Source organism: Archocentrus centrarchus, chromosome 1 (assembly GCF_007364275.1).
Source record: "Archocentrus centrarchus isolate MPI-CPG fArcCen1 chromosome 1, fArcCen1, whole genome shotgun sequence".
NCBI classification, from domain to species: Eukaryota; Metazoa; Chordata; class Actinopteri; order Cichliformes; family Cichlidae; genus Archocentrus; species Archocentrus centrarchus.
Window position 1 is genome coordinate 20,192,945 of NC_044346.1, and position 15,618 is coordinate 20,208,562.

Genomic DNA, 15,618 nt, shown 5'->3' on the forward strand with positions numbered 1-15,618 from the left:
CTCAGGTCCGACCTGCTTCCTGCTCTGTGCTCATTTGGATTTCTCCCCCTTGACTATTATTTTACACTGGACTGCAGTAATCAACTTTTTTTTAATAACACTTCCTTTTTGTTATGTTTGCTGGGTTCTTTATCTGCATTTGGGTCAACATCCAAACTGATACTGACACAATGGGGCTCAGAAGATACAGCAGGTCATTTACTAATCGGAAGGTTGGTGGTTTGATCCCTGGCTGCTCCAGTGTGCATGCCCAAATATCCTTGGGCAAGATACTGAACCCGATGCATTCATCAGAGTGTGAATGTTAGACAGAAAGCACTGAGATGTAGAAAGTGCTTGTATGAATGTGAGTGCTCATGTAGAGAAGAAAAGCAAAATATAAGAACCAGTCCATTTACAGTTAGCACATGAGATTTGCTTTTAGTGCCATGTTTAGACTTGGTTCGCTATGTTAAGTCATGACTTCTTATGACTTGGGGTCCCTCCGGATGAGCTGGAGGAGGTGGCTCGGAAGAGGGAAGTCTGGGCTTTTCTGCTTAGGCTCCTGCCCCCGCGACCCGGCCCCGGATAAGTGGAAGAGAATGGATGGATGGATGGATGGATGCTTCCAGTGTGGCATTTACTTTTTAAGTTGTCAGTTGTTTTGCCCTGAACGCAAAACAAGTCCCTCAAACAATTTGTTCTGAGAAGAAATTACCGTATTTTCCGGACTATAGAGCGCACCATACTATAAGCCGCACCTACAAATTTTTTGGAAAAAACTGGAAACGTACATATATAAGCCGCACCGGGCTATAAGCCGCTGGTATCTCCGCCGCTCTCGGTTTTCCACAATTACTCGGCACTCAGCAGAGGGGGACAGACAACCCCAAATTTGAGTTATAACAAGTCAATTCACCATTGATTCGTTCACGCCGAGCTTACGTGCAGCGGCTCTATTTCCCTCCTGTAGTGCCAGGTCGATAGCCCTCAACTTAAAAGCGGCATCATAGGAAGTTCTTTTTGTGGTTTCCATGATGAGGGAGTTTGAAAAAAATCTCTTTTGTGCCTGCTGCTAGCACTTGTTGGCGCTTTCTTCTTTGATTTCCAACTTTGACGTCCCATGATTCATATCCTGCTAAAGAGCCCCCTGGTGGTTAAAGAAAAATCCACAGAAACGCCGCACCGGGCTATAAGCCGCATGGTTCAAAACGTGGGAAAAAAGTAGCGGCTTATAGTCCGAAAAATACGGTATGTGAAAACTATTTTATTAAATCAGTCGTCATCTCTAGTATTTTCATTAAGCGTGAATGCCTGACGGACTCAGTGTTACTGTCCCTACCGTTCCTTTAACTGCTTCTTCAGTGCTGCGTTTTCTCTCTGCAGCTCCAGCATGGCACAGCGACTCTCATCCAGCTGTCGCTCAAACACCTGATACTGGTTCTGCTGCTTCAGGTCCTACACAGACACACATACACACACACAAAAAAAAATGGAAAAAGTAGTAGACAACAGAAATTGACTTGCTTGAGTTACAGGCAATGAAACACAGGTAATGAGGCTGAGAGGTGTGTGTTTGTGTGCACACGATGGGAGTGATTTATTGCTGTGCGCATTACCTGTTGAAGAGCCATCATTTGTGTGTGTGCTTGTAGTTGAGCCTGTAGGTCTTCTATCTGCTGCATGTGTCTCTGGGTCATCTGTCTGCTCCACTCTGTGTGCTGCTGTGTTAGCTCTGCACGCTGCTTATCTGATACACACACACACACACACACACACACACACACAAAACCACATACAGAAAACAAAATCAATCGGCCCCACTGTTACAGGTACCCTTCTGCTGTTGCCATGGTGAAGTGTATCCATGGTAATAGCAACTTCACTGTTGAATTTAGAATCTCAATGTGTATATCGCCTTGTGTGCGTGCATGTGTGTGTGTGTGCACTTGCTCATTTAGCTCATGCAGCTGTGTACATGTTATACAGAGTGTGTTAATGCCTGCTTGTGCTTGCGCTTATGCTAATGCGCGCACGTGTGTGTGTGTGTGTGTGTGTGTATGTGTGTGTGCGCGAGTGTGTGCTACCCAGCTCCAGGTGGTGCATTGTCTGAAGTCTGTTCCTCTCAGACAGCAGCTCTTCTTTTGCCCGTCTCTCCAACGCCTGCAGCGCCATGGCGTGACTGTGTCTCTCCTCTCCTAACGACTGCGTTTGGGGCTCCTCCAACACATGAAGACACGTTTCTTTTTTTCTTTTTTTGGTTTTTTTTTTAACAAGCGCTGCATTTTATTTTTTTTTTTAAGCTCACAAAAACCCATTGTTACAGTAAAGGCACACACACACACTCCTAGACCAACATAATGTTGCCTATTCACTGCAGCACTTTCATCAAAGCTGCTAAATTATTCATTACAGAGAAAATCTATGAACGGGTGCACGTAGGATTTTTTAAAATGAGTGTGCATCATGTGCGTACCTGCAGCAAGTCCCTCAGTTTCTTGTTTATCTCCTTTGTCTCCTGGACCTCCTTCCTCAGCCTGTCAATTTCAGGATTCACGTGGCAGTCATCTCCCTGGCCTGCCTTCTTTTTCTCTGCCTGCAATGGTGACAAATTGGGAGCAAAGGACTTTTAAGGCTCTCCGTGCTGTCAGAGTAATCCTGAGATAATGAGTCTGCAGCAAGATTTAAATGGAGACGCCACTTTTGTTTTAGAATTTGCACACTCAAACAGAATAAATAAATAGGCTTATGGAACAAATTAGGAGAGCCCTCCAACAATTTAGCATCGTATGCCCAAAAAGTTGGACGGATTAGCTGAAATATCCTGACTTTAACTTTCTAGTACGGCTCCAAAGCTGTTGTTTCCTACACTTCCCAAAACAAGACTAGAGAGTCTTTTATCAGAATTTTTTTTTTTTTTGCCCTGTTGACAGCCACATCTTTCAAACCCCTCATTCAAGTTTGAAACGCAGGATTTCTGACATACAGAAAACTACAAGACAAAGCGAAGGTATGCTGGACACAAAGTCAGGGTCATTTTCTCAGACTTGGCAAAGATGAGACATCACACAGTTCTTTTTAGAGGCAACAATTTACTTAACACAACTAACGAACTGGCTAAATTAATATCATGTAAATTTGACCTTTAGCATGCGGATGGCTTTCAAACCAAGCCATCTACCCTCTTCTGGAAGCCAACAACTCCAACATGTCCCTTGTGCCAGGGGAAGAGGAGCACTTAGAAGTTGTCCTAAAGCACAGCCCCAGTCCTGAAGTTAAGTGCTGAATCAATCGAAAGAATCAAAAAACAAGTATGCAGTAGGGCCGTTTAGCAGTCAGAAGGTCAGTGGTTCAAACCCCAGCCCCTGCTGCTCATTTCAAAGTGTCCTTGGGCAAGACAATGAAAGCCAGGTTTACCCTGATGCATCCATCTGTGTGTGTGTGTGACAGATAGAAACAGCTTAGAGGTTCAGGATGATAATATGCGTAAATGTGGCCTGGAGTAAAAATTTCTTTGAGTGCTCAGTTAGAGTCGAAAAGTGCTAAATAAATGCCAGTGCCTTTACCGATCATCAATTAGATTTTGTGTCACATTTGTTAAAGTAGGAAAATCTACAAATCCTCAACCAACAGACCAGCCAGGCCTCCTCAGAACAGCACATGACTGGCAGATGAGGGTGGACGCAGGAAACTGAGGCAAATTTCCCAAAACGCTGCAGAGGCACCTCTTAGACCAGAAGATCGGGGGTGATGTGCAACCGACGACCCGAAGCACTGAGGATGCAAGTGATGCTCAGGAAGAAAGTACCAAAATATAGAGAATAGGATGCCTTTCTCCATCATTTAGGATGGAAAGCAGAATATTTTTTGGGTCGCTGGTCTGTCAAAACAAGGCGACGACATCATCTTGGCCTCAGGGGAAAAAAATATTCAACACAACTAATACCACTGCAGCAGTTCCATTAATAGTTAGGATAGGGCTGTCAAACTGATTTTAGTTCACAGGCAACATCCAGCCCAATGTGATGCCAAGTGGGCTGAACCACTAAAACCATTGCGTAATAATAGCCTAAAATAAAAGTTTGGAAAACTTCCACATTTTTTTAAACCATCTATTTACAAAACAGAGAGATTTGTTTGGGGAAAAAATGTGTGGCTTTAACAATATGTCAGTTTGCTGTTGTCACAAAGAAACCCATGCATCATAAATCAGACAAACTCATCAGCACGCCTCCTCAACCAAGCTGGTGTGGCAGGCCGTGGGTTTTCAGTAAGAGCTGCAAAACTGATGATGATTCAGACCTCTGGCTCAGATTTGGACAACCACTCATGATCTCCAGCTTCAATAAGAACACTTCCAGGGGCAAAATCCCCACAATTTTTGCACTCTGCAAAGCCATCTAGTAAGTCACGCTGGACCCTACGGAGGTCCAGTTCCAGCAGGAGGACCTTTTCTTCACCTTATTTATTTAAACACTGGATCTCAGTGCTGCTCTGAGAATATGAGTCATGCTGTTCTTTTGTAGTGAATGAGCCTTAATTGCATGGTTCTGTTTTTAAATAAATACGCCTGATTCAAGATATCAACCACGCTGCCAACCCGTCTGATTATTTTTCATCTGTTCAGGCAAAATATGAATAATGAAGCGAAAGCAAAACGGGAAAACAGTCTGATTACGTTTCTGAAGAGACAATCAGGGCCGAGCATTATGAATGGGTTTCTATAATTTAGTTTGTGAAGGACTCACCTGTGACTGCAGCTCGGTCAGCTGACCCTGCAAGTCAGATATCTGAGTCTGCAGCTCCTCCTCTCGGCTCTGCCATCTTTGCTCGCTCTCAGCGACGGCGGCGTTCATCTCTATCCTGAACTCTGCTCTGAGACGATCCTCGCACTCCGCCCTGGAGGCATGCATCAGAACAAAGTGTGAGCTAACCTACATGCAAAATGACGTTTTATTTCTTCTTGCTCTACGCCGTCTAACACTGCACAGCAATTCCTTTTCTTTTTGCTTCTACCTCCTTTTAAGAGGATTAATTTTTTTCCTTACACCAAACATGCAGAGGAGCATATCCTATTCCATAAAGTATATAAGTGTGAAATCTGATTTTTATATTAAGCTATTGCCATATTAAGAGACTAAGAATTTTCCAGAGCAGAAACCTGTTATACCTTCAGCTAACAGGTTCTTTTATGGGTGTTTCTGAATGGGGGAAAAAGTGGATACATACTAAAGGGGGAACTGCATGTAAACAGATATTTTAGAGTGATCAAACACATTTCAAATGAATGCAGTGGGCTGCTTTTAGTTTGTGTACATACTCTAATTACTGTCGGCACATACTGAAAAACAGGCTAATAAAATGTGTCTGTGGGGGTGGGCAGACTAACTGGTGATATTGATTTAATTTTCATTAATGCGCTGACACCGTTTACTGGCTCACACAGAATTTTTATTGCTGCTGCATCTAATTTCTTGGCATGTGTTTGCTCTGTTTCAACAGAGTCCATGTCAATAAAGCTCATTCAAACTGAACTGCAGCAAGAAAAATATGTTGCGAGCTTTAATTTGAGTGATTTCCTTCCTGACTTTGATCTTCCCCTGAAGATCATTTAGGTGAGCGGCAGAGAGGGGAGTACAAGTAGACTTTGTGATGGAAGCCTAAGCAGGTCTGGCAGGTCCGTGTTTGCGCTGCTACCTGATCCGGTCCTCTGTGTGCCTCTGGTTTTGCTCTAGAAGACTTTTCTCCGTGTTCAGCCGGCTCTGTTCCAGGACTTTCTCCTCCAGCCGATGCTTGTCAGCTTTCAGAGCAGCCATCTCTCTCTGGTGCCTCTCCCGCTGCCTCTCAGCCTCCTCCTGAATGCGAGCCAGTCGACTCCGAGCCTGATGGAGCTCTTCCTCCAAACGAGAGGACTGTGGTCCACACGAGGGTGCAGCCTCGGGGGCTGACTTGTCTTTCTTGTGGATCAATGACTCCAGCCTACAGATCTGAGATCACAGAAACATTTCTCCATCTCTTATCACAGGAACTACATCTGATGTTTAATCTGAAAATACCCTCTCGGTTAGTGTAACCTGACTTCTGACCTCACTGGTGGCATCTTTCAGTTTCATCCTCAGCTCCTCTCTTTCCTTCTCCATCCCACCGCGTAGCTCCTCAGCAGCTCTCCTCTCCTCTTCCAAACGTGCACACACCTTGAAAAAAAATATTCATCCACATCAAAACTATTATTAGATTAGCAAAGAATCTCCTTTTTAACACTCAACCCTACCGTTCTGTCATCTTCTTTCTACTGAGCCTAATTAATAATTAGTAATAATGAAGTGCACACGATAAGAAGGCTCAAAGGGTAGGCAATTATGTGATAAAATCTTTATATTTCTACATTTACTATGAGCAAAAAATGTCTATTAAATTTTCCTTTGGGTTCAATCCGGGGGTGAGAACTCGCCGTAGGGGGTCACAAGAGAATTAACTGGATCAAAGAAAAACATTTGTGCTACACAAACATAATTGTTCACACTTTTTTTTTCCTTTCACGTTACTGTGAAAATATTCAGATAAAATAAGAGGAAACCTTTGGTTGGCCTCATCATAGCTGTTAAGCATCTTCAGCTGCTGACAAACGACACAGACTTTGCTTTATTTTCAAAGTTTCACAAGTCCAAAAATATTTATAAGCTCTGTTTCAGGCTAATTAGGCAGGCCCCCCCGCTGAGGCTCGCCTGTGTGAAACAGAGTCCAAATCAATCAGTGCGTTTCTGTGAACTTGAGTAACCTAGTTACTGTCGACACTCCACAGCCTGAGCTGTGCAAACTTTTTCTCAGGATCACGGATTAGATGGATCAGCTTTTGCCTGGACGCTGCTGACTTACAGTACGTGTTTGACTAACAGGCTGCAGAAAGTTTCACTGTGTCTTAGTAGCAGTTTGTGCTCATATCCAAAATAATTACATCCAGAGTTGGACTGAAACTAAAATAATGAAGCCCGTATTCTTTGGCTTCCACAGCAAGCTGTTTATAAAGTAACGATACACGCAGTGCACATTACAGAGTTTCTGTGTCTGTCTCTTCTTCTTACTTCACCATCTCATCAAGTTTCAGTGTAAAATCACCAATTTATGGTATACAGTCTTAGTTATTAAATACAGTAGTCAAACATCCCAGGTCACTGAGCAGTTGTATTAAAATAGCATTTCTTTCTCCAGTTTTCCGCTCTAACCTGATTTCTCCTGTTATGATCACTGTTCCAATTAAATGGAATTAACTCTTTGTGTGCAGACGCACGCTGACCTCTTGGTTGGTCTTCTTCTCGGAGCTCAGAGCTTCTTGGATGCCGTTTAATTCAGCTGCGTGTCTCCTCATCACCTCTTCTATCGCCTTCCGCACCTGTTCTTTCAGCCGCTTCCTGTCCTCCTCTGCCTTCTCCGCCAGTCTCTTCTTCTCATCCTCCAGCTTTTGCTGCACGCTGGCTCTCTCCACCTCGACCTGTTCGATGTTCTTGTCCAGCTGGGAACGAACGCGAACCCTCTCAACTTCAAGTTCCTTGTGCAGCCGGTCCACTTCTTCCTCTTTTCTCTCCTCACACGCTCCTTGACCTCTTCCAGCTGTCGGTGGTGCGCTTCCTTTTCCTCGTCTCTTTCTCGCCGTATGCGGTTTCTTTCTTTCTCAAAGTGATCCCTCTCTTGCTCCCGCTCCCTCCGCAGGCTTTCTCGTTCTTTTTCGATCTCCTTCTGCAGTTTGTCCCGTTCGTCGTCTGCGTGCTTCTGAATGCGACGCAGCTCTTCTGTCTGGGCTCTCACCATCTCTGAGCGCAAACTTGACAGTGCTTCAGCGTGCTACAAACACACAACACAACATATTTATTCATGCTGTGCTTGCATTTTTGTCTACACTGCACTCTCTTATTTTAATCTGTGTGTGTGTGTGTGTGTGTGTTACCTGGCGTATCTGCCGGGCGTGGTCACTGTTGCGGCCGCTGCTCTGTAGCTCCAGCTCTCTGTTCCTGCTCTGCAAACGACTCACCTGGCTCCTCAGTTCCTCCATTTCAGCGCACACGCACACCTCGCAGCCTCCACGATTCAGCAGCTCCTCTAACACACACACAAAATAATTGATTGATTATCGATAGTTAAAGCAGAACAAATCATCCGACCAGTTCTGACTGAGGAAGGGTCTAAATTAAAACTCATTCCTGTGCGATAAATAAAACTCTGGGTTTGGTGCTGACTGGGTGAGATGCCACTTTGATGAAACTGTTTTCATTGAGGGGAATGAATAATTTGTTACATTTTCTGTACATATCATGGCAGCGTGAGTGGAAAACTTAATTAACGGTGAGTCTGAATGAAGAATGGGAATGCACCCGGCACAGCCGAGGTTTTGCGAGCTCACTCCATCAGGGCAGGGCAGGGCACGTAAGGAGACAGGTGCGAGAGGCAGACTACCTGCTCTGCTCTGCAGCTCGTCTTCCTGCAGCAGCAGCCTCTCCTTGGCTACAGCGAGCTCCTCTTCAGCTCGCTTGGCCACGCCCTCGGCCTCGGACACACGCCTGCGATCCAGCTCCAGCTCCTCCTCCAAGTCCTGCGGGGAGGGGAAAAAAGCCAGGAAGGAGTTTGGCATGAGGGCAATTAAGGTCGGTTGGGTGATGCAGAAGAGCGTTTCAAGTTGACAAGAGGCCACGAGGGAATAGAAAAGAAAAAAAATGATAGATGAGAGAGAGAGAAGCTGACAGCAAATTTGACACAGATGAGGAGGAGGGAGGGAGCACAATCAGACAAACCGAAAAAAAATGAGGGATGAAATGTGGTGAGTCAGGGAGCTGTCTTGCCCAGCTGCAAGCCTTTAATGGTCTGCTGTGAGGACTTACTGTATGTCAGCTCCATGCCAGCTCTCACAGGGCTTCTTAATGCTCATGCATGAGGTGGTGCAGCGAATCTATCCTGCTCCAACTACTCATTAGCAGATAGTTGGCAGTGGGAATAACACTCAGGGAAGGCAGTCTGTGGTTAGACAAGCAAGATGCTTCCCTCCATCCCCTCCCCCATCTCTACTTCTACCCCTCACTCCCTCCTTTCCCATCAACACTATTAGCTGGGTGCTTCAGAGACAGGAAGCTGCAACATTTCAATTTCCTTTCATAGCACTGGATTCTACATGTAGGGATGAGTGAAAACATCAGTACCTGTATTCGCTCTTGCAGCTTCACTGTGTTTCTCTTGCTCTCAGCTAGCCTCTCCAGGTGACTTTCCACCTCTGCCTCAGCCCTCTTCACTCTCTCTCGCAGAGCGCTGTGCATCCCTTTCTTCTCCTCCTCTTCCCTCTCCTCCCACCTCTGCCGCTCTTCCCTCCATTCCGCCTCTATCTTCTTCCTCATTTCCTCTCTCTCCTCATTTAGATCGTTCACCTTTCGCTCCCATTGCTCCCGCTCTTCTTTCACAGCTCGCCTCTTCTCCTCCTCTGCTCGATCCCTCTCTTCCTTTAGTGCCTTCAGCTCCTCCAGGAGGCCTTTAATCCGTTCCTCACACTGCTCCATTTTTCTCTCCTCCTCCTCCTCCTCTTTCTTCCTCTTCTCCTCATCATCTTCTCTTTGCCTGTTCTCTTCTTTCCTGTTTTTCTCCTCATCAACAGCTGTTTTCTGTAGCTCCTCACATTTGGCATCCAGTTGCTGGATCTGCTCCCCAGCCTTCTCCAGTTCTCTGCTCAGTCTCAGGTTGTCCTCCTGGGAAACACTGATCTGAGCCTTGGCCTCCTGGAGCGCTTCCTCTGCAGCCTGGAGCTTTTCCTCAAACTCTTTTCTCAGCTCTGCTTCAGTTTCACGCTCCTTCTCCTCCGCCTGGATGCGGAAGATCTCAAAGTCTGCCTGCACCTGAAGCCACAGAGGACGAGAGAATAACTTACATATAAACCTTGGGTAGTGACCACTTTACCTAAAAAGCACCTAATTTTTCTCCCAAAACAATCAGAAAACCTTTCACACTTTATTCTGTGCTAAAGTGATAATATTTATGAAATAACAAATGCATACTGCAACTATTCTGTCCAAACATGCATTTGTTATTTCATAAATATTATCACTTGAGCACAGAATAAAGTGTGAAAGGTTTTCCAAGTGTTTTGGGAAAAAAGAGCATGCACTGTGTTGAGTACTGGGTACTGTACAGACTACTGGAGCAAACAGTGTGGACAGAAAGTATACAAAACATTTGTAAAAGGCCAGACTGGCCAATTAGCTGTAATGGTATGACATTCACACAATACTCAGTATGTGGCAAAACATCATTACCAGCCTGCAATGTTGAGCTCAGGCAGCTTAGACCCGTAAACAACTTCTTTAGGTTTCTGACTCTTTATTGCTACAAAACTAACCAGAAATAAGAAATTAGCCTCAACATGCAGTGTGCTGCAAAAATCTAAATCAAGGGGAAGACACTGTGTGAGTTTCTTTGATATAACTACATATTAGTTATACAGTTACTATATATAAATATGACTTTACATGCAAAATAAGCTTCATTAGAACCCAAAGATTCTCCTTTTTTTTCTGCAGTGATGCAGTGAACATTGTTCAATATTGTGATGATAAATAAATATTGTATGCACATTAGCTATCCATCTTTAATTTAATTTGCACTGCTAACATAGATACAGCATAAGTGGACACGAAATGAGAATGAGTACACACACACACACACACACACACACACACACACACACACACACACACGATTACAGGCGATCGCTCCACCTCCCTAGATTAGGTGCTGGGGTTGGATCCCGTTTTGTCTTCAGAACTGCCTTCATTCATGATGTGAATCTCCCGTTAAACCACATCTCTCTGACCGTACCATTCAAATGTTGCAACAGAAATCGAGACTCATCAGACCAGGCAATGACTATTGCAGTGACTATTTTTGGGGTTAAATGCTACATAAACGGAAATAAATTAAATTCAAAGTAAATAGAGAACTTCAGTAAAGTGTTTTTACACATTTACATTCTCATAGTTTTTGCACCACTGTCTGTACGACACTGGTCTGCTCTAAAGATGATAAGCCTTTCTAATTTTAACGTATTTATCCTGTTCTAACCTGTTATTTTCCAGGTTGTTTGATGTGTGAAGTAGCGTCTGTAGCCTATTTCACTCGAAAACAGATCCCTGTGGTTCACACGTTAAAGGCCTGTCTATGTTAATCTGGTGGTAGGTTTTTACAGGTGTTGTTGTGTATCAGACACACACTGATCTACCTGCACTGACTTGAGAAAATGACAGTATAAACAGAAAAACATGATAGATGCCAGACAAACCAGACAGATGACAAAGGAGAGACATTTCAAAATAAAAGTTTTACGTGCATTTTTAATGTATTTAGTTGTTAATATGCTTTTTTTTTTTGCCTCCCACAGAGCCAATAAGAAAATCATGTAGGTATTTATGATTCATGTTGATATTTTATTGTGGTCCACAGCATATAAATTATGAAGACTGAGTAAAGTAACAGGCTTTCTGAAAGAGGCTGGCTGCCGTAGGTCATGTTAGGGGCAGGTTTGATTTGCTGCCCCTACTGGGAGGTTACACATTAAATTACAGAGAAACAACATGCCCCTGAGCAACTCATCTGATCATCAGTGCCCCCCCCCAACAAGGACTCACAAATGCACGCACCTGGGCCCCAACTCGCTGCTGCTCATCCAGAGACTCCTGCAGCTCGAGAAGGCGTGTCCTCAGTGCTGACCCCTCTCCTTCGTGGCACGTCTCCATCAGTATGCGGTGCAGTTCGTCGTGGTGGGCGTGGCTCAAGGCCTGCAGGGCCGCCTCCTGCTCCTCATTCTTCATGTTCAGAGAATAAATCACCTGGAGAGCATCAGCAACAGACGGGCAAAGATTTAAGAGCTGTGCACATTCAGGCCCTGAAGATATGAACACTAAAAAAATAAGATGTTTATCTGTGAAGGAGCAATTTCTGGTTTGCTTATTTGCGTCTACACCTCCAGCTGCGAGGCAAAGCCTCTTTGCATTGTTTTTTTATTGAGTGTTGTGAATATAATGTGGAGGAAGAAGAGCAGCTTCTAAAAAAGTGATGAGGGAAGCAGTTTTTTTGAACGCTCAATTGTGTTTTGTTTTGTTTCACTATATTTTTTCCTCTATTGTTTGAAACAGCAAGCCACGGTTAAATAAATATTTTGATCGTGGACAAACAGCATTCATCGAAGCACATGTCCAATACAGGGCTCATACAGGAGCTCCTCCTCAGTACAGTCTGTTCATCCTCGCTTCCAGGAATAGTCTCTAGTACCTAGTAGGTTTTAAATACCTGGGTCTCTCCACTATTTGGTTTTAGAACTGAAGAAGATGAGAGGTAAAGCGTCTTCAATAAACTTAAAGAAGTCCAGTCACCTTTTTTTAAGCTCCAGAGACTACAGCGCCCACGATGACTGAGAACCTACACAGACTTCTAGGGATAAATCCCACTTTATCTTTGCAGATAAACACAAACAAATCACCGCTGCCGTGCCTTAGATCACCAGACCTTCTGTATGTTTTTTAAAGTTTATGACGGCTTTCTTTGGGATTACTTGGAGTTTTTTCAGCTGCTGAATAGTGCTTGAAAAATTCATATTTTTACGACTCTACAGATATGTAATATCAGATCAATTTCCTCAGTAAATAAAGTGCAAAGTCTAATATTTCTGACTTGTTTACTCAGCTGCGTTCCTTTTATCCGCTTTTAGATGTGCGGAAATCTGATGACTTATAAAATTATACTTCCGAAACTTTCAGCCAACACAGCACAGATTTGCATCCCAAAGGTCAAGAGACTGAAGAAGAGCCCTTTTGTGTATCATTTTTATTATTTTTGCAACCAAATGCAGACAATTTGAAGCTGGTGAGTCACTGTTGAGTGATATTAAAAGATTCTGCTGCAGACTGAAGAATGATTTTCCCAACTTGATTTGAAACGATTAAAACTAAGCTTGGCCACCTTGTTAAAATTGTACGCACATATTGAGAGTAAAGCTGCTAGATATATTCAATGTTTGATGCTTTTTCTTGACAATTTCTTCAAAAAATTATTAAACTCAGGTCATGAGCAGTCCTGGTTACATCCTTCTACACTACACTAACAAATATTTCAGTGCCCCAAAATGTGTTTTTAATTACAGTGTTTTTAAATCACATATATACTGTTACAGTGATAGATTCATATACACTATGTTGCCAAAAGTATTCACTCATCTGCCTTCACGCACAGATGAACTTGAGTGACATCCGATTCTTAATCCATAGGGTTTAATATAATGTCGGCCCACACTTTGCAGCTATAACAGCTTCAACTCTTCTGGGAAGTCTTTCCACGAGGTTTAGGAGTGTTTATGGGAATTTTTGACCATTCTTCCAGAAGCACATTTTTGATGTCAGACACATCAGATTGAGGTCAGAAGTTTTTCCACTCCAAAGTCACTCATCCATGTCTTTATGGTCCTGCTTTATGCACTGGTGTGCAGTCATGTTGGAACAGGAAGGGGCCATCTCCAAACTGTTCCCACAAAGTTGGGAGCATGAAATTGTCCAAAATGTCTTGGTATGCTGAAGAATTAAGAGTTCCTTTCACTGGAACTAAGAGGCCGAGCCCAACTCCTAAAAAACAACCCCACACATAATCCCCCCTCCACCAAACTTTACACTTGGCACGATGCAGTCAGACAAGTACTGTTCTCCTGGCAACCACCAAACCCAGACTCGTCCATCAGATTGCCAGATGGAGAAGCATGAGCCATCACTCCAGTCAACACGTGTCCACTGCTCTATAGTCCAGTGGTGGCGTGCTTTACACCACTGCATCCAACACGTTGCATTGGCTTGGTGATGTAAAGTTTGGATGCAGTTTCTCAGCCATTTAAACCCATTCCATAAAGCTCTCTACGCACTGTTCTTGAGCTAATCTGAAGGCCACATGAAGTTTGGAGGTCTGTAGCAATTGACTCTGAAGAAAGTTAGTGACCTCTGTGCACTATGTGCCTCAGCATCTGCTGACCCCACTTTGATTTTGTGATTTTACGTGGCCTACAACTTTGTGGCTGAGTTGCTGTCGTTCCCAATCGCTTCCACTTTGTCACAATACTGCTAACAGTTGACAATATTTAGTAGCGAGGAAACCACTGAACTTGTTGTATCACGGTACCACACTGGAATTCACTGAGCTCCTGAGAGTGACCCCTTCTTTCACAAAAGCTTGTGAAGTGATTGGAACACCAGAATTTAATGGCTTCGATGGGTGAGTGAATACTTTTGGCAATATAGTATATTGAACATGTGCAAAAGCTTTCAGATTGTTTTCAGAAAGTTTTTCTCTTAGATCTTAGGAGGCAGGATACACCCTGGACAGGTTGTCAGCCTGGGCTAACACAGAAAGGAAGACAACCATTCATGTTCACAGCCAATTTATGTTGTTGTTTATGTTGCCAGTTAGCCTAACATGCGTGTCTTTGGACTGTGGGAGGACGTCAGAGCACCTGAAGAGATATGCAAACTCCTCACAGAATGGCTGGTGGATTCAAACCCAGGACCTGCTTGCAGTGAGCCAACAGTGCTAACCACTTTACCACTGTGTTCTGAAAAAAACAATAATAATATCCAAAGTAGAAATAATAGAATTTAAACATCAACACTGACAAACTGTGTGTATCTACTGCCAGCAAAGATCTGTGAGCCATGCAGAGTTGAGCTGTATGCAGCGATGCCTATCAACATGTATGAAGCCTCCCTTCAACCTCTCCATATAGAGTGTGACAAACATATGAAATATGGCCTATTTCTCCCCACTATTCACTTTACCCTCTGCGCCATGTCAACAGTGTCATCATCTCCTCCTGGTGACCCTGACATCTCACTTACCCACTTGCAGATGTGTGTGTTCATGTGAACGCATGCGCGTACTGTATCTGGGAGACACACGGGGTCATATTTTACTCAGACGCCTCTCTGTCTGCAGCTGGTACAGCCCTGCCGGACATTCCCTCTGTGTGTGTGTCATCACCCCTCTCTCTCACACACACTTGCTTTGCCTTGACATTGTCAGTCTCCAGTAATCTTTTATGTACTTATTGTAAAGCAGGTCTTGATATTGATGTCAGATTTGAGATCTCTCTAATTCCTGTCAATCAAGCACTGGTAGAATACGTCAGACTGGCTATTCAATCACATCACGATGCACAAACTTTTGCAAACAGTGACTCATGACTGAGAGGAATGAAGGGGACTGTGAAACAGGGGCAGGCTCTGAGGGGAGAGCATGTTCTTTGCTGTCCTCTTTGGCTGGTTTGAAAGTGAGAGCAAAGAGAGAAGAGGGGAGGATTTGGTGAAGGTTCTTGTTAATAATGCAAACCAGCGATTCCCGTTCTGGGGCTTGGACCCAGAACCCAGTTTCTGAATCAGAAGCAGAATTTCCACATTTTGGAGGCTGGCTGCAGAGATTTGATCCCATTCAGCTAAAACAGCACACGTGAGGTCAGCCACAGATAGTACATGATATGCCCTGGCCTGCAGTCTGTATGACAATTCGTCCCAAAGGTGTTGGATGGTGTTGAGGTCACAGCTCTTTGAAGGCTGCTCAAGTTCTTCAATACCAAGCTCAGAA

At 44.0% G+C, this 15,618-nt stretch overlaps 1 protein-coding gene across 1 annotated transcript in view; it reads right to left on the bottom strand.

Moving 5' to 3' along the window:
- The window catches only part of LOC115778829 (trichohyalin), a 39,008-nt gene that overhangs the window by 18,008 nt on the left and 5,382 nt on the right, over nt 1-15,618 (bottom strand). Inside the window, 13 exon segments of the mRNA XM_075074361.1 lie at nt 1,322-1,437; nt 1,599-1,729; nt 2,067-2,199; nt 2,456-2,575; nt 4,728-4,878; nt 5,677-5,966; nt 6,066-6,173; nt 7,274-7,557; nt 7,560-7,818; nt 7,922-8,073; nt 8,428-8,563; nt 9,165-9,848; nt 11,646-11,834. Of these exon segments, the coding sequence (XP_074930462.1) occupies nt 1,322-1,437; nt 1,599-1,729; nt 2,067-2,199; nt 2,456-2,575; nt 4,728-4,878; nt 5,677-5,966; nt 6,066-6,173; nt 7,274-7,557; nt 7,560-7,818; nt 7,922-8,073; nt 8,428-8,563; nt 9,165-9,848; nt 11,646-11,834 (2,753 nt within the window).